This window comes from Corvus moneduloides, chromosome 1, assembly GCF_009650955.1.
Source record: "Corvus moneduloides isolate bCorMon1 chromosome 1, bCorMon1.pri, whole genome shotgun sequence".
NCBI classification, from domain to species: Eukaryota; Metazoa; Chordata; class Aves; order Passeriformes; family Corvidae; genus Corvus; species Corvus moneduloides.
Window position 1 is genome coordinate 47,993,514 of NC_045476.1, and position 25,302 is coordinate 48,018,815.

At 39.2% G+C, this 25,302-nt stretch overlaps 1 protein-coding gene across 6 annotated transcripts in view; it reads right to left on the minus strand.

Moving 5' to 3' along the window:
* CREB5 (cAMP responsive element binding protein 5) overlaps positions 1-25,302 on the minus strand; it is a 258,063-nt gene that overhangs the window by 172,054 nt on the left and 60,707 nt on the right. For 5 of the 6 annotated variants that reach the window (XR_004240139.1, XM_032109033.1, XM_032108995.1 and 2 more), the window contains one exon: positions 2,658-2,830. Coding sequence is in view for 5 of the 6 variants with exons in the window: in XM_032108995.1 (XP_031964886.1) it covers positions 2,658-2,830 (173 nt within the window). In the remaining variant the exon portion in view is untranslated. Of the gene's footprint in view, positions 1-2,657; positions 2,831-19,758; positions 19,767-25,302 lie in introns of those variants that run through there. The other variant, XM_032109019.1, reaches the window with a different exon arrangement.

Consider the following 25,302-nt stretch of genomic DNA (forward strand, 5'->3'; position numbering starts at 1 on the left):
CTAAATGAAGACTTTCATTGCTGTTCCCTGTTTTCATTGGAGCAAGGCCATCATAAACATTTGCAGGTGGCTTGGCCATAGTCTGACACTAAAATATTTGTGGTTGTGATAAAAATCAGAATATTGCTACAAGATGGTTCTATATAACCTTCAGGGCTTGATCCTACTCTTACAGAACTCAGTGAGAGTTTTGCCCAGTTTCTTTCTGCTGGTTTTACTGCTCATTAAAAGGCATTTTCCCTGGCACAATTCTTCATGGTAAGGACTCATCTACCCTTTGAGGCAGCTTCAGATGATTTTTTTAAAAAGGGGAACTCAACCAAAACTTACTATTTGAGCACCTCAGAATTTGGGCTAGTTAAATAGCTGAACAATCTCAACTTTGCAAGGCCAAATCAAAACCACCAAACTTTGAGGAACTCAAACATTTTCTGAATTCATCTGGATTTTTTTTCAGTTGTTTAATACTAAAACCATTGTCCAGGCTGTATTCCTCAAGTATGAGTCGTGGATATAATTCTTAGCATATTTAGAAGGATAAGATGAAGATAAATGGAAATGACAAGATATGTTCTTTGAGTAAGTAAAACAGACACCACAGACTGAAGGAAGAGAAGACAAACAAGGATGCTCAATACTTTGGCAAGTAGAGGAAGTTGAAAATACGGCAGTTATCTCCTGGGACACACCATGGACAAGAAACAAAACCTCCTAGGAAGAGGGAAGAATGGGGAACAGAGTATGCTGGAGGTAACACCCTAAGTCTCATTCACACACCAACTCGCACAGAGACTAAAATGCTGACAAATGCCTCCCAATAAAGCAGCTTTAGACTCAGACTTAGGAAACATTTGTGTGATTCAGTCACAGGGAAGAATTAAGATATGTCATGACAAAGTTTCCCAAATGAGACACACCACTGACTAGGAAAAGGCCTTTTTATCCTCAACCTCTCCAACTTTGGAGATTCTAATCACTGTGGCCCTGAACCAACACAAACCTAAAACCTGACTGACAGGGTCTTGCAAAACCACATGCAGTTTTTTTCTCATTATATAGAAACAATTGTTTGGAAGCCAAGTACAGTCTTACATAAAACACCTCACCACTGAGTATTAAAAGTTGTTTGGGGTTTTTTTATGCTTTTAATTAGGATCATAATTACCACTAGACCTATTAAGTCACAATTTGAACAGGAGCTTAATCATCCTTAACGCAAATAATGGCATTAGTTAATGTTTTTCTTTCTAAAACTGAAAAAGAAACTGTTTCTTCCTCCCTCCCTCTCTCCCAGCCCCCTGTCTTTGAGCAGAATGGGACACATAGAAGCCAACAATTTTGCTGGATTCACAGGCAAATGGTACTGCATGTGAAATCTCAGTGAACACTGTGTTTTGTCAACATGTAACATATACAAAGGGCACATCCATCAAATACGTTTACCTGACCCATCTTACCAGATTTATATATTAAGAACCAAATCCTGAAATAGTAGTAAAAAGCAAAATAGAGGAGCTTGGCCAGGAGCACAAAACTAGGGCAGCAGATGGAATCTGTGTTCTGTGAATGGCTGGATAACACGGAGCTCAGTGCCATGGGCCATCCCAGCTACCACAGGAGATACAGAGCCTGTGGTCTACACCAAGAATCTTGAAAGAAAACTCAAGAATAACTGGATTTTCAATTGTCAATGCCACGATTTCACCTTTTGGTTTTATTTTGAAAAGACTGTAAGTTGATCATCAATTATTTAGACAATGACTGGGGACAGAGACTGCTTTCACACTTATCAAATAATGGATGTGCCCAAATTACAATGACAGACAACAAATCTAGACTGCTGCTTCTTTCTTAGTCCACTAATATATATCTTTTTATCCATACATTTTCATGCAAAATTCTCAGAGCTGTGTGTTGAAAAACTGTACCCTCAAGCCATCAAAGCAGTTACTGTACAATTAAAAACATGTTCTTGTGACTTATGAGGATCTCATACTTGCTGGAAGTAACCAGGTATGCTGAACATGGATGGTTTTGTTCACACAGTTCTCCAAACATTAGCACTCAATTGGCATTCAAGCCAATACAATAAGCATTCATACTGTCAATTTATGGTAATAAATATGGATCTATCATCACAAACTGACCAGCTGTTCACACTGTGACAAACTCTATTTATCTCGACGGCCTTTTTGTCTTCCAGCATTCCTCAGTTAACCAGAGGACATAGGAAATAGCTCAATCCCATAGAACACCCAGAATTCCCACTGAAGGAAGTTAAAGGATCAGCTCCACAAACACTTTGTCTTTCTTCCCAGAGCAGTTATAAAAAAACCATGAAGTATGATCATAAGATAAAAACAAAAAAGTGGATGGAGAAAGCAGGACTTCCCAGTAAGTAGAGCATTCCATCCTTTTTGAAGCGGGGTGCCACATTTGGACTAACCTGGCCATTCCCCATAGTCTGCAACGTGTGCTGCAGGCATCCTTGATTATGTTGGCAGGGTCAAGTGCAAACTCTGTAACCTCAAAAACCACGAGAACAACATCTGGTCCTGCATGTAGCTGGACCTTAAGAACCATGAGGACAACATCTGGTCCGACGGGCAGCTGCAGGAGACAGAACCAGAGAAATGAGAAAATGGAAATGGACTCACCCAATCTGCCGATTTGTGGAAGGTGCTTGTGTAATGACAGAACTGGACTGTGGAGATGGCATGGCTTGTTGAATCACAACGCTGGTGTCATGGTTTGGCATCCTTGTGTTTGTCAGCTGGTGGGATCCAGGTCCCGCCATTGCTCCTCCAACCGTGTTATGCATGGAGATATTCTGCAAAAAGAAGGGAAATGGGAGATGGTGGAAGAAAAGTACAAGAAATAAATGTCTTATCTTGGTTTTCTGTTCTACAGGAATACTATTAGAAATCTGAAAGTATCAACAACATGAAAAGTTACTGGCTCCTGGTAAATCCCAAGCCAATAGATCTTGTTATAACCAACAATAAAGAAATGAAAAATAAATATTTACTTTCACAGGGCAATATAAATGGAAAAATACCCACAAGTTGACTAATTGTTCTTCTGTGATTGTGTCTTGTGATTTATAATGGGGATATTTAGCACATATTTCTCCTAAATTAATACGATATGAGTGCAGGACACCTGGATTTACTGCGTGAGCTGTTTACTGTGTACTGTGTCTGTTTAGAATGACAAGCAAATCAAGTTTTACAGTCCCAAAGTAACAAACAGTACACAGCACATCATGAAACAGCCATTTCTATTAGCCTCCATAGATTTGGTAGAGCAATAATATCCCAGAGGCTTAGAATAACACTGTATTTGCCCATATATAACCTTTGCTTCAGGTAACTCAGAGATCTTAAAAATTTCTTAAAAAAAAGAAGTCCACAGATAACTCATATCCACTGAGCAAACAACCCAAGAGACTGGGATACTGCTAAGGAAGAAATCATGGAACAGGACTGCTCTCCTGTTAGGCCTGTACACAAAACACACTGCTGCTAAACCGTAGGGTTTGACTTGGCCTGCGTTTAAAAACAAACAAAACTCTCAAGCCAGAGATAAGCCACAGTGCATGCATATGAAAAATATGGTAACCTTGAGAGCATTATTTTTCCTATCAGGCATCAACGTGTGAATTGTTAGCAGCAAGAGGAAAAGAAACTTTCCATTGTCACCTTATGCTAGGCTGAGGAAAACGAGAAAAATAATCCTAGTATGTACACAGCCACTAAGACTCACACAAAGCACCTTCCTAACCACTGCAGTACTAGGGATTTAAAAGCAAAGTTATATTTCATTCAAAATTCCAATTTATGAGTCAATTTGTCTAGGAAGCACACACAACCACCACAAAGTATTTGTAGATAAATCTGGTGAGAAAGGAAACTCAGAGCTCTGATCAAATGTGGAAAACAGAAGAAGCAGACAAGACACTGAATCCCAGATCTAAAAGAAAGATTGTATTATGAGCCAAACAAATAATAACCTTTCATGGAAAAGGAGAGCAAATAATTAGGGGACCCCAATTGAAGGCATTAGCTATTATCCCCTCATCTCCCAATTTTATATATTTCATGTGATTTCCCAGGACAGTGTAGACACAGGGATCTCTGTTTCTTTTACAGGAGTTGTTCTGGTCTTTATTAACACATAAAGAGGCAGAGGTGCTGCCTACAGCTGCATGGTTAGACCACCTCACCTGGAATGAAGAGGACCCACCTTTGAGTTCCTCTTCCAGTAAATAATTTACCCATTATGAATCAGGTCTAGAAGCTCCTTATTCACTTAAGTATTCACTTAAGGAGCATGAATTACAAGAGGAAGCCAGACCAAGGACCTTAACTGTAATATTTCATAGCACAGTAGCATGGCAATAACCTTAGATATATGAAAACTTCTCCAAAGAAGTTCTCCCTCATCTACCACTTTCCTATTAAAATGTCACTTCTTCAACAGATTACTGGTTTCTGATGGAAAACCTGTTCAGTTAAAAAATATATATATATACAGCCAAATCTAGCTCAGGATTCAAGCCTGCAATGATGCTTTTGATCATGGCCAGATTTTGCAAAAACAGATCTAATATCTATCCATGTGCAGCAAATATTTTAACACTACCACTTCCTAAAGTGATCTCTAAAGGAAGTATGTACGGTGCTATGAGTCTGCAAGGCTGGGGAATGGACAGGATGGAAATCCATCACAAGCCTTAGACAAGTGGTACCCTGGCACTTGCCCAGAGTTTTACTGGACTTTGTTGTACCATGGCAGGGCAGAACTTAAAGATTTTATATCAGATTCCTGTGCTGCTAGATTAAGTATTTCCTTTCTCTTTTCCTTCTCTTTCCATTTTCTCCTATAATTACAGAGCTCTCTAAGGTACAAACAGATGAATTATGATGGATATGGAAAATTTTGTTTGCCCATAAGACAGTGTAATTGTTACCTTACATGCATAAACTTCCAGCACTGTTTCAAAGTTTTAACAATTTCCAATAAACTGCATCTTTTCAAAAAGTAGGCTGAGTATGTGATGCATGGAAAGTAAAAGCAGAGTGAAAACCTGTCAATGCTTTCAGATGTCCATTCTTCTCAGTAATGCAAGCACTGTTGTTGGGCAAGCGTGTACTATGTCACCAAGTGAAAGCCTAAGGTTTCCCAACAAAATGTCAAACTCAGCATGACTCTGACATTCATAAGAAAAGGATTAGGCAATCTCAGAATAATTTACATCACTGAGATGCTTGTGAATCTACAGAGAAGTTCAAGCAAGTTCATACTTTAAGGACAATAAGTATGCTTTGAAAGACAGCAGGAAGGTAATGCACAGTAGATCTGACACTAAGCCTATCTGATCTCGCCGTATGCATCATGACATGCAGAATGACTCTGTATCACCAGCACAGCAAGACTAGGCTCGTTGCACGTGTGATGCAGGCAGTCTTCAGAACTCCCAAAATGGTTTTGATGTGTTGAGCTCTGCATCTGATTCTGAATGGATCTGGATAGAATATTAACAAGCTCCTTGCAGACTTGACTTTGGGCCCTTATAGAAAGAGGAAAAATTCAGCAATATTGGTTGAAACTGAGACCTCCACTTTCTAGTTGAATTGTTGTTTGGTTAGGTTGCTTCCAGCTCTACTTTTAAGGAGCTCTTCATGCTCTTCTACCAGGCATCCGTGAATAACATCTCCTTTGACTCCCCTTTTCATTATTCTCCATCTCTTAAGCAGATGGTAAAAATTATTTGATACTAGGTGTAGAGCTCCCAGCATTCCAGCTCAGAGAAGTCTACGGGAGCAATGACACAGCAATGACTGAGCTCTGCCTCTGCTTTTAATATTCCCAAGATCCGTCCATAATCTGAGAGTATGACAGCCACACACACTCAGAGTTTTCTCAGGCATCTTCTCAACGGTGCTTCAGCATTAGAAGAGGGCATATGAGCTCATCATTATTATCTATTTTATTAAACTGAACCTAAGTGTTCGCACAGGGAACAGGCCACCCATATGTCAGGAGCTGCAGAGACACAAAAGACATGCCTTAAGATTTATTTAGTGAATCTTAATTAAGATCCAATATATGAAGAGGAATTTATGTCCTTTAGGACTAAATTTCATCCTCACTAAAGTTTCCAGTCACTCCCACTGAAGCAGAAACTAGGATTATAACACTGAAGAGCTTTTATAGAAATGCTTGCCTTGCCCATGTGCTCATGCAGTACTCTCCAACAGTATTAACATTCAAACAAATAAACCAAAAAGCAACAAATCATATCCTCAAACTGCTTTTAAATCAACGTGCTCATTCTCAACCCTTCCGGCTGCAGGAGGAAAGTGTACAGATCATCATCATCTTAACTTCTCCCCAGTTATACTTCATGACCCATTTTAGCTTCAGACTTAGAAGAAAACATTTGAGCATTTTTCTCCCACGTGCAACCATTTAAGTTTGGATAGGCAACACACTTATTTTTTCTAAAGGCTAAAAACCTCTTGTAGTCATGCTTCCATGTTCTGGTGGAGAGGATTACACATCACTCCACAAGAACACACACCCTGTTGGCAAGCTCAGCAGAGAAATGACAGCTACACAGACACAGGCAAAATACGCCCAGGCAGTCACCGTTTCCCCTGAACCCTGGTTCTTCCAGAGTAACACCCATGCATTTCACACAGCACCACCTGAAGTTAACCACCATCTACTGAACTCAAAGGATGGAGACAACTGATCCATCCTTTATGATCTACGGTAACGTTCTGAATTTCAAACAGAGCTTCTTTGTGGTTTTAAACTATAAGATCTAGTTTCTGAACCAAAGTCTGTTTTTATTTTCCTACTATTATTTTTTAACTGTGAGGCTTACTAAAAATTGCAAACACCAGTTTTACACAAACTGCAGACCATTCAGGATTGTTCCATGTAAGCTTTCAGATCAATAGAGCTGTAACCTACAACCAATTCTACATAAAGGTATTCTGCAAACTATAACATAAATTCCTAAGTCAGAAGGTATTTTCCATTAAAAAAATGAAATAAAAATGTAGGTAATTTAAACACTAAAAAACAGGTTTTGCACGTCTTTTTTTTATGCAAAAAATCATGCATCTATATTTTGCTGCATAGCAACTTAAAATATTTTCCCATAGTTCAAGAAAAAAGCATCAACTTAAAAAAATTAGAGAGAAATCAAATATACAATAGTACTTTAGAATTTATACAGACTGTCTATTCAATATATATTAACATATATTAACATATATTAACATAATACATATCAATATATTTTAACAAGGACAAATATTCTAAGAAAAAACACATTTAAATGGCAGTTTCATATATGCTTTTAAGAAGTGCACAGTAATATCTTGCCTGATTACTGAGATCCTAACTTCACAATATATAAAAAACACGAGTGGAAGCCTCCAGTGACACACTGCATATACTGCTTACACAACCAAAGAACCTGCCAGCTTAAAAACTTGGAAGACATCATTGTAAAGAAACTTATACATTAAATGTGGCAAATAATGGCAGGCTTCAAAATTATTTTAACCATATATCATCTCCATCAAAATTACTGAGGCTCTATGAATTCTCTCCTGACAGAAGAAAAAGATAGTCCCAAAACAAAATTTAGCACGTCTCCCCAGAAACAGCACCAATTCATTTATTTTCTCATTGTTCAGATCAATGTGGAAGGAAAACACCCTCACACCAGCCCATCACAACAGTTTCATCTGTAACTGGCATACAAAATCTAAACTGCCATAAGCACAGAACTAAGCTTGCTGCCCACTCAAGGCCAGTAAACACAGATGAGGAATTAGGGAAGAAAACAGAGATAAAAAATGAATTATGTTACTAATGTAATTGAAGGTTTACAGGAAAAAGAAAGTCTATTATCAAGATTTAAATTAAAAAAAAAAAAAGGACAAAGTTCCATTATGCAAGAGATGGGTGAGTGTAAACTTGGTGGAGACTGAAATGCAATACCTTTTCCTCTTCTTTTTAAACTGTAACATCTGTAGAGCTTGAATGAGGAAAAGCATTAAAGCAGAAAAAAAGAGGACACAGAAAGGAACTTCTGGAAAATGCTGTGTAGTAACATTAAGCATAAGGACAAAGCACTATGAAGATCTTATTGCAGACTGCTAAAATCCATTTAACTCCCCTACTTAGCAAGAGGTATGAAGTCACTGAATGAGGCTGACACAAAAATACAGAACCGATGCCAAAGGATCTATTCCTCAAAATATTTCAAAGAAAGGCAAATGCTCACTTAACAGCTACCTGATAAAAATGGCACATTACAAGAAACAGCAGGCATGATATAGCCCAGAATGGAGAAAGACTCTTCCCTGCCCCCAAGCCCCCCATCCAAAGTCTCCCCCCGAACTGGACCCAGCTAGCTATCCACACCACACTGGAGACTGAAAGGCCAGGAGCAGTATGGGTATATCTGACTTCTTGAACCCCAGGCACGACTGCTCAGTCAAATGTTATCAACCTGATCTCCAAAGGGGTAAAAATGTAAAGAAAAATTAAACTCCTTACTCAAGAATGACAAGTAATGATAGGCAGATGGGGAAAGAAGGGAAACATTGCTCTCACTGAAATCATAAAGCTTTGAATCTGTACTTATCAGTCTCAGCCACTGGCTTCCAATTTTTTGGATCACAGACCTCTGTCAACCCTCTGAATTTCACACAGAGCACTCTGTGCTCTTATCATAAATTGTGTAATTAAGGCAAGATGGTTCCACAGACCAGATGCAGATGACTTACCACAGCTTTGCGACCACCAGCAGTTCACAGACCAGAGTTTAACTGCCACCCAAATACGGCTTTGGAGCACCGTGACTAGAATTTATTGACAAAAAAGATAACATTTCTAAAGGTATCTATGAACTTCAGTAATCCTTGTCTTTTTTTCAAAATGTCTTCTGTTTTTGGAGCCTTAGACAATTACTGTTAATTAATGGATCAGACTTGTGTACTGGGGCTGGCAGGAGCTTTGAAAACTTTTATCCTAAATATCTGTGTTGGAACACGCAGGGAAACTTCCTTGTTGTTTTAAATTAGGAGGGATTATTCTTAAACGTAGACTTTCTGGCTGCTCCTCAAGAGGTACAAACCAAAAAAAAAAAAAAAAACCCTCATAAATAATTTTTTTGTCCTGTTTTCTTTCAATAGTTGTTCCTATGTTATCAGAAAGACTTTCTGAGATACACTGAGTGATGCAAACCTCATCTGCTAATCTCCAGCAAACTACATGGCACTGCTAAGCAGCGTGGCACAAGACACAGGACAGACATATGAAGTGCTAAGCCAGGTATAAGCCATCTCAAGGCTCTAGCAGTCACCACTATAACACAAAGTCCAAAGGGCCAATTTAAGCACTACTAATCCTCTTAAGGCCGCTGCCTGAAGGATGACAGCCCTGCACAAAATCTCTGCAATGCTGCTCGTGCTGCAGGCCAACCTCTGGCTGCCCCCGCTGGGCCTCTGCCCCTCGGGCACCCAGGGAGCACTGCCACCTCCCCCGGTCCCTTCCTCGCACCTTCACGGGCAAATGCCCATGAACTTCTTCCACGGGCAGGAGAAACCTCCCTGCCTGCCCTCCACTTTGGCTACTGGTTTAAGCAAATGCTCTGACTCCTCTGATACTATGAACAAAATGCAGGATACTTAGAATTTTTGGTCTTTTATCTTAATTTTTTTGACATGATCTAATTACAGTCATTCAGTGGTGCCCTCTAATTATCAGTAGAAATGAATACTGAAAGATGACCCTTGTCTTCCACAATTCCCTCCCCTCTTCCCCCACTACCCTTCTCATGCCCTTTACAGCATGTCTGTCCAGACTATGCTTGTAACACCCAAAGCCTTCTTTACACAGAGAGTAAGCAATACATGCTGTATATATATATATGCAGAGGTACCCATGATAAACCACTTACTAGAGCTAAGGAAAAAAAGTGATATAAAGGAACATATTTTAAAGAAGAAGGAAACTTTGGAAGATTGGTCTCACCAGAGTTTGAAAGGAAATAGCTTCTCTATGGGAAAAGATGACATCAGATTGCATGCTTATGTCTTGAAGTTTCCTACAGATATTTCCCATTTTTCCTCAGGGTTGCTTGTTTCATGCACAATTACTTGTCCAAGATAGCCACTAAAGCAACATAGAACAAAGAGCTTCTTCTGTTCAACTAAACTTCAGTAACACTAAGTGTGCAAAGCCCAGTTTGGGTCACTCAGGGTGTTTTGCACTGCTAACCCTGAGTGCTAACACCACATTAAGTCCTGCTAATTGGGAGGCTAAAAAACAGGGGGAGTACAACTGGCTCCCTGGCTCTACCCAGTTCTCTCATTCTTCATGCAAAAGCCATAAACTGACTATTTCATTTCTTCTAAGTTGCCTATTGTGACATTTATAAACAGGAACCTGGCAGCATGTCAATGGTGCAAACTGATTTCCTTTTCTAAATACAATTTTAAAAAGCAAATAAACAAGGTTATGCCTGCTAATGAAACATTATATGCCATGCTGGAGCTAGTTTTTCTCAAATGTATTCTCTAGAGCAGATGGAACACCAATAAACACAAAACAACAAACCCTTTTATAAAAAGCATGTTTATAAGAAAATACATTCTCCATAGAACTTTGTCTAAGGCAAAACTGGCTTATATCTGTAATGTTATCTTGGGGACAGAATTATGGTCCCATTAGATTGCTGTAAACAAGGGAGCTCGCCATGCATTTCAAATGGAGAAGGGCTGGTAAGAAACATGAAAAGAAGAAAAGAAATTTGCCAGGATACTTACTAGGTGTAATTCCTAAAGGCCTTAGTCGTAATCAAGGCCTTATTGTGCTAAAACCTGTATAAACACATTGATGGACAACACTTGCCCACAAGCTTCAGAGTCCAGAGACAAAACAAGGAAAGTGGAAAGAAGAAAGAGAGAAAGTGATTTGTTCAGCCAAATATCAGGACTCAAGGCAATGGCTCTTTTCTCCCAGTCCAGTTCCTTGTCCATTATTTTGCACTGTTTCCCTGCATCTAGTACTTATCTACGAATTCAGAAGACCAGAAAAGTTTAAAAAAATAGGTAAAAAATTCAAAGAAACAAAATTATAAGCTCTACTTGAGTTTTTCTAGCACTATAATTTCATTTCTGTAAATCAGAGTGCACATACTAAGTGGGTACTCAAAGAACCTTCTCAAAGTAGGTGCATGTCAACTTTTGCAGGACAAGCAATTAGACGTCCAAAAGCAGCTGCCAGATCTGGAGGCCAGTCAGAGGGTAGCTGAAAACCTGGTTTTCCTTTCTTTATTGTAAGGAGTTTTGTTTTTATCCATCATGAAACAGAAAGCTGGGAGGGGGGAGGGCGGCAATCCTCCAGGAATTGCTTTAAACAAGCCTTTGATATGGCTAACTGAAGGCACTAGGCTTTTCAACACTATGCAAACCATTTATAATCTGTTAATAGCAAATACACAGAGACAGCGCTTCGGCATTTAAATTTGTTATATTTTATTTAAAGCTTCTTTGAAATTCTCATCATTGATTTCACTGGCATAAGTTATTGGCATCATGCATGAGTTACAGCACTAGCTGTTGACTGCATTCAATGACCAGAACATTTTTTAGACAGAGCCGTTGGTAAAGAGAGCAAGGATGGTAGCAACAAAACAGCCAGCGATTTTCCATTCAGGCAGTTTCAGGCAGAAAACCAGCAGGCTTAACTTTTCTACTAAGAAGTCAAGTGGAAATGCTGCTACCCTGGTAATAAAATGCATCTCCTAAATATTCTCTTACCCCCAACCCACTGTGCCAGCTGTGTTGGGCCAGGCAGACTACATGGGCACTCAAACAAAAGGCTAGGAAGGGTCCAGGAGTGAAGGCTAATGGTGGTCTCAAAAAGCACCCAGACAAACCGTTTGCGACATACGAGAGATCATAGGTTTAACCAGTGAAGTGGGTTTTCCAGTGAGCTGGTAGGAAAATCATTTTGATTGGTGAAAATCATAAAAGGAACACCAAGATATCAAGTTAATTCACCAGGTCTCCTGGGAAGTATATCACAAAGGCAATAATGCAGTTTTGCAGGATCCACAATTGCATCAACCAATTTTAGGTTGATGCTTTGGGAGAGGAGAGCTAGTTTAGATCTTAGACTGAAAGAACTTAAATAGAATTAGGCACGTAATTTGGAAGCATTCAGGCAAAAATTAATAATCTTTGTAGCCATAAGAGTTTAAAAAGTTAAGCTTTAGAAAGGCCAACAGACTGTCTACACAGAAGGTAAAAAACTTAAATACGCTTCTAGCTAAAGGAAGTTCACTTCTACTGAGTACAGCAAGGGCTACAGACAAAGAGACATTACAAGAACGTGTCCTCTCAATCCTCAAAGCTGGTAAGCAGTCTGGTTGAGGAGAAGCTGCCCTTGTCCACCTCTGCGTTAGCTTCAGCAAGTGGCAGACAGGCAGGAAAAAAAAATTAAGACTAGGAGAATAAACATGCTTAGAAGAAAGATAAATCAATAGTGGTCCTTTTGCAAGAAACAGAGTTGACTGTCCACTGATAAAGGAATGTGACTTGGTCTTAAACACAGATGGAGATCTCTGGAAGAAGAGCTATTGTTAATGGGAAAAAGAACAAGTAAGCAAGCTGGTAGGGAGCTTGGACATACAACTTCCCAGGACAGGGACAGTGGAAAAGATCAGAAACATAACTCCTTGGACTGCAAAGGTGTTCTACAGGTCAGGTACACAGCAAACTGCACAGCCATCCTTTTCCTCACTCTTCTACACATTTACTGCATGACTTTGATCAAATTACTTCACATTCTTCTGCCTTACATGTAAAACAGGACAAAGACCTTCAACAACTACATAGTGCTTAGAAGTGACAAGAGGGGAATAGCTTTCAGAGAGACAACAGAGTGTGCTTACGAAGGCAATGTAACACAGCAGTGACAGAGCAGAAGAGGGGTTTTTTGTAAAAGAACTCCACAGGACTTTAGAGTAGCATGCATTTCAAACTCACAAAAATGACAAGAAATCATAATCAAGATACTTTAACCAATACAGAAAATAGTTACATGATGAGTACCATTAGAAGAATTGCAAGACCAAAGAACAATTATTTGGTAGCTGGAAACAGGAGAGAAAGACATGTGTATCAGTAAGAGAGAATAATGACTGCATACTCAAGTCCAGAAAGTCCAGATAGCGTTGCAGGATCTATTCTTCAGAAGAGGGGAGCTCAGCATCTGCAGAAAATTGTATCCAATTAAAGGATTCCTGGCTGTACATCCAAATATGGGTACTAAAAATTGTAAGCCATTTCAGAAGAGTCAGGCTAAAAATCTTACTGAGGTTATATGGTAGTGGTAGTGGTGATGGGGGTGAATTCTCAGTTGTAAAAGTGGGATATGTTTGGCTCGGCTTCTTTTCTGACTGGAGGAAATGGAGAGAAAAACAAACAAGCTGCACTATATTTGATAATGCTACCAGACAATCATCCAGATGTACACGCTTCCAGTCACACTAATTAAATGTGGTGTGGAGCCATCCTGGGGAAATTACATACCATTCCTTTAGAGTACCACATGCTTCTGAAATGCCTTGGCAAAGTTCTCACTCCATCTGAGGAGCCACAATGCTCCTTTTACTAAGTAATAAATAATTGATCCTCCTGTATAATGGTGTGACCCAGCCAAATAGATAACTTCATTCAAGGAGGCAAAACATAATTCAGGCAGGAGTTTCAGCTAAGCACTGAATGAAACAGGGCGGGCAGGCATCCTTGAGCAACAACCTAGCTGCACATGGAGAACTGCTAATTCTGAGCACTGTCCTCCACACAGCAGCTTTTGCCTACAAAGTGGCTGTCAGTGGGATAGGTTTATAACCTAAGCAATGTTGAGTTGAAGGACAGAGCAGAGGGTCAGGACCCAGCCTGAACAAGTAGCACCCCAATCCTTTTCTCAAGAACAGCTAGCTCCTGGGTGTCAGCATTAAAGAAGAGCAATATTACCCTTCAACCCTTGAACACTGCTCATTTTCAACTCATCTAACTTACAGTTTTAATATACAAGACTCAAAAAATAGCTACTGAGGAGTCCAGGAACTGCTGCTTGCTTTTTCTTCATCACCAGAAGACAATGGAATGGACTGTGCACTGGAAATCCATTGGATCACACTGTCTAAGCAAAAGGAAATAGGTTTTCCAGTAAGATAGTGCTCAGAAGGTGATTCTGTGTATGTTTTAGCCTTTTTGCCAGTTGTCTAGGAAAATTACAGTGATAACTCCCTGACACAGACAGTATTTTAAAGACTTAAGCTGAAGATAGCTGCTAAATACCACCATCTTCACCATTCCTGTGGATTATATAAGAAAAGGCAATGTGACCCCTGTACGACATTCTAAAAGCCATTTCCCAAACATTTCATAACTGAATGCTTGAACTCATTTCAAATGCTTGCTAAAAATTTTCATATTTGAAAACAAAGGCTGAAAAGCCAGAGCTGTTTGTGACTCAGTGGAAGGTCTCCTTCAAAACACATCATCTCACATTTCTCACCTACAGCTCTGAAAATGTTTGCAAACCTGAATTCAGTGAGTCTGGATTTCTAGAGCTGGCCCAGAATTTTGCCCAGAGTTTTACATTTTCAAAGAGTCAAACAAGAAAGCTGATAAGTTTATCTGGATTTACTAATTGTGTCCCATGTAATAAGACCTGAAATTTTAATTCTTTCAACAAGATTTATTAGGTATTGGCAGGGATGCATATGGAAGTTTAGCATCCAGAGAAAAAGCTATTCAACAGAGAAAGAAAGAAAAAAAAAGTAAACTCAATGAGGTTCAAAGCAAAAAAAAAAAAAGAATAAAGATTTGTGTGATAGGAGAATACACTTTGTTGTTCTATTAGATTATTTGCTTTAAGGCAGAAATATGATAGTCTGAATTTTAATAAGATATGGTAAAGTCTGTGATGCAGGGAGTCCAAAATGATTATTCTTCCTTCAAAAAGGACAGACAATGTACTACCCTACAATACTTGGTCTGTCTCTTCTTACAGTAAACATTGCTAATGCTCCTGGAGAGGGGCTGACCTTGCCAGCCAATTACATTATGCTAATTTGTCTGTTACTATAACTCCTACAGAGGCATTCACAGCTCAAAGCAGGACACAGATTTATATTGTCTCTTCCAAGCTGCAGACTGTAGACGTTAATCTCTCTCCCTCCTTCCAGTTACAACTCCACATGGCAATATCTGCATTCAGTGCCACTGCACATTGAAAGAGACAGTTATTGCCAGCTTTATTCAACTTAGAAGACAAGCTGTGGTCCTGCTTTGCCCTCTTAATAAGTGTTACTCTATCTCAGAAAGCATATGCATGGTAACAGCTGTTTTCATATGAAAACATATGGTTTCTCATATGCTTTTGAAAACACCACAGGAATGTATTTGCTTGCTAGATGCTAGTGCCGTGTCTCTACATCCAGCAACAAAATCATTGAAAGGAACTGAATACTTTCTATGTTATACTCACGTATTGTAAAAATACCTGTTGTTTTAAAGCAAAAAAAAAAAAAAAATCAGCCAGCTGAAAAGATTTAAAGTAAAAATAAGGCTCATAATTTAGAAATTATGTGCACTACAGTATTACTTGAACATGGGATCAAAACACTGGTCTTCTGCAGACATATAGCAAATAGCAAGCTCCATGCAAGCAGTTTATAGCCCATGTTCCTTCATGAAAACAAAAGCTAGTGAGACCTGCCTCTTCTAACTGCTGGAAAGATCAGAAGTTTCCCTAGCATCTTTTAGCTGAGATAGGATAAACAGAGTATCAAAAACAATTGAGTCACAGCAATTCATAATAAACTACTGTCCTTCAAGTAAACCACAGTATTGACCTTTACATGCTTCTTTCCCTCCCTTCACAATATTTAGGGCAAGCTAAGAGTATCCACACAGCCAGTTACATGTCAGAGGGGGTAGAAAGTAGCTGATTTGTTGGGCTACTTTAACTCAGATGTGCTCAGTGTAAGGTCAGGTTAAACTGAAAGCTAAATATTTGGGTAAATAAAAGTTCTGGCTGTGGTTTTGAAACCGATTTCAACATCAGCTGACACAGAAACTGACATAAATATGAAGAAAGTTTTCAAAGTGTTATAAAGGCAGGGAAGTTACAGATTGGCAGGAAAACAAGAAAAATGCAAAAACATGCCTTATGACAAGGTCTTACAGAAATTTCCCTTTGGCACTAAAAATAATTCCACTGCAATATTTGTAGAAAAAAAAAAAGAAAAAAATTATATTCCAACTAGTTTATGCTCTAATACCAACAAAATGTAGAAAACCATCCAACACTACTGCAAGACCTTCTGAACACACCAGTATCTCTAGGTGGTGTTCCAGTACATCTCATGTAACTTAAAAAATTTTACACCTGTGTCTTGTTGGTGGTTAAACACAGGGTCACACCAAAAAGTCCCCCATCACACTGAAATGTTAATGTTTTATTACCTATTAACAGTGAGGGGGCACACAGAAGTCCACACAAATCTGTAGGACTGACTTTACAATTTCCAGCAGATCATGTTGCACTGCCGCCTGCAGTTAATGCCCTGAGCCACAGGCTGGCTTTTAAGAAGGTGCTTAAGCACACGATGCAAAGAGGTCAGGAGAGCAAATGAACAGCAAGAACTGGTGAAACTCCTGTGACAGCTTGAGGTATGGCCCTCAGGCATCTGGTGGGCCCCTTTCCATGGGTTATGATTCCCTCCTTGCAGTCTGTGAAAGGTAACACTTGCCTGGTGGGCACACAGGTCACTACGAGGATCTAGCATTTTGCAAACTACTGGCAGATGTGCAATAAACCCACGCTGACCTTCTTTCTAAAAGCGAGCAGCAACCAAAGACTTATTAAGATGCCCTGGGCATAGGAGATTTAAGAAAACAGGTTGATTGCTTGTGCAACTGTTTCTACCAGCTAGGAACTAATGCACCAGGGACAAAAATATAAAACCCTCGGAGGAAACAAATACAGGATGTCTCACTGGGAACACTATGGTCTTAAAATGATACAAGCCAAGGGAATAGAAATAAACCCTTACCTGACTAAAAGATGTTTTGCAGTTATCAAACAGAGGTATAACCTTGTTCATCTGGTTAGACACTACAAGGAAATGATGAAACCAACTTTCAATAATACCTCCTTAGTAGTGCCCAGAGCTGTCAGTCCCAGAAGGTAACTGAGAACATCTTTTACCTAAGGTGACTCTTAAAAGCTCAAATGAATAGGAAGATCAAAAATCCAAGAGTTTGTGTCATTGAGAAAAACAGTTCATATGTTGCACTGGTCATATCTGCAACAGAACAAAAATATCCACCATGAAATCATATTTGCTTCTTTTTCTGTTCACATATTCAGAAGGAAGGAAGAGGAAAAAAAAGAATAAAATCAGGTATAGGCTGCTGTTCAGAGGTTTCTAATCCTACCAAAACAGTACAATAACGTGCTCCTGTTGGACCTCAATTTGACATCCATAACTCCAGTTCTTCACCAGAAAAAGAAGAGGTTGATTTACAAATGCATGTCCAGTTTTCCAAAAGGTATCCAATAACTTTGTGCAATAGCAGGTATTTTCATAAAGCACAGTGGTGTGAAAAGACTTAAATGTACGTACAAGAAAAATGAAATCAACTGCTGGAGGTATATTCAGCACATACCATATAAAAATTCATAAAAATATTTACAGAATTATATTGTTCACCTGCATTGCTCTTTGGAGTCAGAACTGGCTTTTCCATGAAGACAGTTAATTTGCTCATAATGATCAACACATGATGTATCTCTGAAGTCTCCAAAATTAAATTTTCTACTCATTTTCCAGCTGATGAACAAAAGGAAACTGCTCTTCCTGCATAATTAACTTAGCTTATACTCCTATCATGAACAGTCTATACGAGGCTATATCTGTACCAGCTATATGACAAAGTCTCATCTATGACCTTGTTATGCATGTAGAAGAAAAAAATATTTTTAAAAAACCATTAAAAATCACACTGCATATTCCAGAAACTTCAGCAAAAATGACCTCACACTAGAGGTGATCTAAAATTACCTTATTTTACATACAGAAATCTATCGTATTAGCAATATTTTCAAAAGATGTAGTAAAAGAAGAGCATAATATGAAAGTATGTTGAAGCTTAAGCTTTCCATTTAGTTTAGTGGTTAGACTGGTTTAGACCAGCAAAACTGGTCTCTTCGTGAAGTTTCAAGAATTTCTCCATTGCAGGTGTAGCTTCTGATTATTTCTTTACTAATAATTACTGGCAGAAGCTTATCTGCTTGACAGGAGAAGGAGCATTTAAAATTACCAGAGTACCACATTGCTTTACGTCCCAGAAAGGGTGAGGGTGTCTAGCTGGCAGAGCTCATGGAAGTGACAGGGATCCAATCCAGACAATGTCTGTACAGACAGCACTGCAGGTTCCTTGGTTGCTCAGCTCTTTCATACTGTATTAATAACCTTTGAATGCATCAACTCTGGAACAAGCAGAATTATTTTTTTATTTTCCTGGAAAACATGCTGTGGTATTAGGTTAGTAATTTAATCTTGTTGGCAATATAATAGTTATGGCATAATCCTTCATGTTATAAAAGTAATTGCCATAATCATAAGCCACATTCAATTATTTCTTTTTCTACATTGCAGCTGCAGTGGTTTCCCACTCCCAACCTGCCGTCCTGTTGCTGACAAGACAAGAAGGGGCAGAAAGCAGAGCTCACAAAACACTACTACATCCCATCCCCTTCTCTTGCCTAATAGCAAGTGACTCCCCATCCCAGTTAATAAAGAGCTCCTTGTCCCTCCATTATGCAGTGTAATCTTTAAAAGATTACATTCTCATTTGGGAATGAGCCAAGAGCCAGTGGGAAATTCTCTAGTAAATTGGATAGGGAGACAACAATATGAAGGGCAGCTGGATGGTAGCACATTTTTTTCAGGGCATTCCTATTCCTGGGGCCCTCTGGCATTGTTAGAAGTCCTGCAGTCTCGGCTTTTTTCACTGCTCTGTTGTCAAGAAAATGCTATTCAAGAAAGGGATACAGATTAGCTGGTTTGAAGATGGAATGTGAGGAAACGAATATTAAAGAGTAGGAAAAACAGAAGAAAGACCAATTTCTTTTAAGTCTTAGCACCTTACATAAAAACAAGGGAAGAACACTTTGTTTTAAAACAATGTATTAAGTGTATCAATTGCAATAGCAAAATATGCTTTTTTTTCTTACCCAACTGTCAACGAGAAGGCAATTTGAGCACTCCATCACTAGCAGCATATTAAGAACAATTCTGAAAGGAACATTTCCCTCAGTGACTCTTTCCCCTTGCCTGCACCTTCCAACAGATGCATTTGCTTTGTGGAATCTGCTTTCCACTCCACCCTACCTGTGATCCAGGATGGAGAAAACCAAAACAACACAGGGCAGGAGGCCCTATCTCATTTATTCCTGCCCATGGAGGGATGTGAATGAGAAAGGCAACAGTACTTTTTGTTGCATTTTTTCCTTTTTCTTTGGGAGTTTTTTGGGGGAGTGGGATTTGGTTGGTTTGGGTTGGGATGGGTTTCGGGTTGTTTGTTTTTATTTGGTTTGGGCTTTTGTAGTTTGTTTGGGTTTTTTACATATACACACACTTTTATTGTTCTTTAAAGTATTTTCTCCACAAATCACATAAAATTATGTATCCAGAACACTGCATAGCTGACTGATATTTATTTGGTCAATTATGGCATACATATATTATCATCTCATTACTGCATTTAGTTAGAAAACACAGAAATCTACCAAAAAAAAAAAAAAAGAAAAACCTGTAACAAATGTCTTTTTTTTTTTTTAAGTAGCGGACCTTTTCTACCTCCCCCAGAAAGATAAGTTTTTAATCATAATTTGAAATTATGATCATTATTCCCTTTCATGTTACATAATTATTTATTAGGAAGAAGTAAAAAAATAGTTCCCACAGAAGGGTGTCAGAAAGATTTGGTTTACCCCTAAATTTCTGTTTATCCAAGTACAACTTTCTTCATCTGCAGGACTCAACTAACAATAGTTACCTTCTGTTAGTCCATGGGAGGCAGTAGTTAAAATACATTAAAATAGAGGATTGTTTGCAATTTAAAACCTTGGTGTTGGGAAGTCCTGATTCAGCAAACTATCTCTCTTCAGCAAACTCCTGCACACATGCTTGAAGTTAACCATATGTTTAAGAGCTATTGAAGTACGTGGACTTTGGCCCCATTTCAGAAAATCAGTTATATACACATTTAACTGGCTGAGATAGATGAAGCAAAGAAAAGAAATTTGGATATAAGAGGCGCACCTGAAAAAGATTCCAGCCACACAATAATCCACAAAATAAGAACTTATGTGCAGAGGTGTAACACTCGTAATAGTTTTCCTGGTTTTCCTGAAACATATATGTTGGCATTTACAATTGCATGAGTTTACTGTACTGGAAAAAAATAGCGTAAATGGGAAAGAACTATGGTAACTTTGTCACCAGAGGAACAAACCTTACACAGATGTATACTTCCCAAGGGACACACACAGAGATCTCAGAGGTAAGACAGGAGTGTGACATGAGAAAGAGTATTTTAGAAAAGACTATAAAGAAAGCAGAGCCATGAGTGTCCAGACTGACTTTCCTTTCCACTTTTTCACGGGTGAACTATTCTAATACCCAATATCAACTGAGCACCTTCATGCCTCCTCTTCTCTTGTACAGCCACATCCCCTGACATCTCATTTCAACATTAAGCAGAGAAACTAATTCTGTTTCCTTGGGTTTGGGGGTGGGAGGAACAGGATGGGCATGGTGGGGAGAAAGGTAAATTTCACTTTTCACACCCTTCGATCTCTGCTCCCCCAGTTCTGCTGAGAAGTACATCACAGGAATATTTTGATATCCCACTCCTCAGAAAACAAAGAACTGTCTTTTTAATGTCTGCTTCATGGGAGTGCTGATTTTTCACTCTTTCTCTCTCACTTGAACAGCCTCATGATAGGCTCCCTCAGCTTTGTTCACGTCTGAGTAATATTATTTTCCCTCTTCTTCTGTGTTAGTTTTCCTTTCCATTTTCCCCACTAAGTCTGATCTGGGGTAGGAATACAGCCTTTATATAAGTAAAAAAGAAAGGTACTTTTCTTCCTTTCATTTCTTGCCCCCTTTAGCAACCCCTACTTTCTTGTCTTCCTTCTTTCCCTCCCTTCCAGGACATCAGGGAGGACTCTTCCAACAAAAAGGAGTAAAGACTGGGAAGGTATCTTATTTTTATTTCTTCCTTGATAGGAGAAGAAAAGGTAGGGCTAGGACAAAAATAAGCTGCCAGATAGAAGCCCAGACAATCTGCAGATTGGGCATCTTTCACCTTTTCTTCTAGGTGTCATGTCTCAGTGTCAGTGACGAAGCCAAAAGCCAGCTCCCTTTCTGTGCCTGCTTGAATTTCCATAGGCCTTGCTAAGCCCACAAAGAGGGAGAAAATACCTCCACCCCACACATACATCTCAGGTGAGGGAGGAAGGGGAGGAAGAGTAAGTATCTCTTACTGTAGGAGGGGAAGCCACCCTGGCCTCACAAGCACACACGTACTTTCTGTTGAGAATGAGCTCAGAGACCTACTCAACAAACCACCAAGAGAGGACTTTTAAGATTCACTGAAAGGTGCTGTGGCACCTCCATCATCACGTTACACTTACAGACTCCACAGATTAGACATCAACACTGTACCTTAATGGTTTTTTGCCACTGTTTCTTTTGCAGATGCCTTTTATTTAGAAAGGGAATTTCTAACCTTCAATAAGAAATACTGGTGCAAGCTTACAACTAACGAAAAGGGAGAATACAAAGGTTGCATGACGAGGCAATAAATTTCCCTAAACACTACATTGTAAATATTTACTGAGACTCACAGGAAAAAACAAAATCAGCAAAACCCTCAGAGAATAAATTTCCAAACAAAAAAAAAGCATAAAACCAAAAGGGGAGCTAGTCATTTTCTGGAATTCCAAAGAAAGAAAAAAAAATACTTTTCCGGGCTCATAATGATTTTCCTATCCACATTAAGCATATTTTTCCATCAAGAAGATTTCTCTTAATAATAGTATGCCATGAAGGATCATTAGGCAGGAAGAAAGGGTCAGAGCAAGGATAACAAAGATGAAAAGAAAACTGCTGAGAGTTCACCTCTGCTGTTTATTTTGAGGCACACTTAAGATTCAAGTCGGACAGTCCTAATTGTATTCAAAGATTTAGTTCTCTAAAGAACATAAACAAAACTAGCAAGGGGTATCAGCCAGAATAAAGCTTTCTTCATAATCATAGAGTAAGGTCAGCTTTTGTTTGTTCTTTTATATGATAATATCCACTCCTTTGTGTTGACTTTCAAATGTTTTAAAAAGGAGAAAATAAGTATCTGAAGACTAATGGCCTAATTCTGCAGGGGCAGCTCTTTTAGCATGTTCTCATATTTTCTAGCTTCCTTTGGTTGTGCTATCCTTACAAAACATTTTAAAGCTTTTACACCTAATCTAGGTTAGCATGCTCTGGTTAGCAGCTTGTATCCATTGAAAAGCAAGGCAATAATCCATCTAGGTTTAGGGCTTTTTCATAGAACTGATGCAGAGCTGTGTCAATTTTAATGTCATGCTATGGAGGGTGCATGTAGCTCTCTCCACTTTAGAGGATTAAAAGTGACCTCTCTTACCAAAATCAATAAGGGCAGCTTGCTGTGACTAATAGGTTGTAGAAATTCAAAAGAGACAGTTTGTAACACTGAGTTCATTCTCCCCGTGTCTCTCCCCACCCAGCCCCAGACTGGCTGGCAGAGCTGCACTTTGACATGTACATTCACATGGCAACCCGATGTCTGTTCCCTTCCCAGGGACCAGACCCCGCCACACACAGTTTACTCACATTTCAGGGAAGAAAAAAAGCCAATATTTATTTGATAATAGTGGACTCGGCAACTTTTGTAGAGAAGCATGTGAGAGAGAAACCAGAATAAGGAAACAGTTAGTAGGTACATTTTCTACCTCCCTAGTATGATTATTAAAAGGCCCTATTTTTACATATTAGCAGGATATCAACAACTACCCAGGTACTTCACATCACTTCATGACCACAGTTGTTTTTTTCTGGTCTCTGAGTAAAGGCTTTTCTCCCTTCAGATCTTTGCCTAGTTGTAATAGGTTAAAAATTTAAATTCTGTTAAAGTCAACAAAACTGCCCCAGAGATGTATGAGGCTATACCTCCCACTCTGGTGTTCATTAACTGCCATCACATGTGACCAGTTGTTCTAGCTTATTTCTTCTCACCACTATTCCTTTCTTTACTCTGAAGTAGATCAGATTTAAAAGTTAAATTTGTGCAGTACTGGAAATGGGACGTGCTACAACATGCACACTGTAAAGTGAGTTTTCAGTTTTTCAGTTTCGTATTTTGTAAGCCTAAAGAATACCAGAAACTCAGATCCGGATCTCCCACTTTATGGTGAAGATACCCTTACTCTCCTGGATGTCTCCAACTTCCAATTTATCCTGCTTGATGTACAAATTAAAAATCCTTACCCACAGTTCATAGCTTGTGGACATTTTCTCCACCTAACAATCACCATCATTGTCTTTATGCCAAAAAAACAAGACTTGCCTTGGGGGAGCAAGGGAGAAAAGAGGCTGAAGTTGTGGGAGGAACCCAACTGTAATGGTTTAGGAGTCCCTACGGAGGTTTATAAATAGCTGACTGCCATGTGCAAAATGTGAAAGAAACCCAGTCAGCAAAAGAGCTGTTGCTGTTTTGAAATCTTCTAACTACGTCCATTTAGGCAGCAGACAGTGTTATAAACAAACTATAAATCAAGAAATTATTAGCATTTGAATTTTGGCAAGATAATAAAATGTGTAGGGGTATAATCAGCGAATAATAGGAAAGATCTGCAAGAAAACCCACCAATTAATGATAAATAGGACTTGGCTTGGGATAACTTCACCAATGTGGATCTCATTAGATGGCTGTGGAACCTGTTCCTGCAGCAGCCCTCTCCGAGTGAGGGAAAGGTGAGGTAACCAAAATGTCAGCACACCCAACCCTCACGGTTCTTGGGCTCCAGGATTGTAACCACCTGGGCCAAAATGACAACCTTATGCTGCCGTGAAGGCCATGCCACAGTGTCCCAGTCTTTAACCAATAGGTTTCCTTGCCTCAGCTTTCGGACAATTGCTCTGCAATTCCCTCTCAACAAAGGAGACCAAAAACACGCAGCTTCGCTGTCTGGAGAGCAAGAATCCTTTCCTCTGTTCGCCTTGCTTTATTAACAGTATCTCTTGTAGAGAGAAATGCCCCCAAGCAAGCAATATCACTTAAACAGGTAAATAATTTGCACACCAGGCAGGGGGAAGGGAGAGGGAAAAGAGACCCTGCCTTATTAGACTCGAAACAGACACACCATGTTAATACGAAGGATCAGCATATGGTTCTAATAGGCTTTCTTAAAATGATTTATCAGCTGTGATTAAGCCCTCGACCAGCATGTCTATCTTCATAAATAAAGGAAAAAGTGCACCTTGCTCTGAAGTGTATCAGCAGTATCTTATTACCCACCCAACCACAGAGGCTGCAGCCCACTCTGGGGAGCAAAGAGCTTGTGTTTAATAGCAGAGTGTATGCTCTAAAGAGACTGACAAGATTTAGGGGCTTTGCCTAACAGATAGACTTATAAAAATGCCACTACAGGAAAGGTTTATCCCTTTTTCATGTGCCATCCAGTCCACGCTGCTGAAATCTGAACTGGTAACAAGGAAGCTGTGCCATTAAAAACATTCCAAGGAAGACCAAGGCAAAAGGCACAACTTCACTGTGTTGCTGTGAAAGAAATGTTAGAATGAAATCAGATGGGCCTCCTTTTCCGGGGGTAGCCAAAACACACAAAACATAACAAACCTCCAAACATTACAAGAGGATGACTCAGCTTCTTTGGGACAGACATAATAATAAGAAGAAAGAAAGTGGACTGTCCTGATTGAGCTCTGCAGGATGATTCATCAGCTGGAATTCAGAAGAACATGGAAGGATGATGGTTACAGAAGTTTAGCTGAATCAAAAACGTATGCCCTCAAGAATTGCCTTTCTGCACGATATATGCACTTATTGCTGGAAAAACATTAAGGTCTTCTCTTTGAGT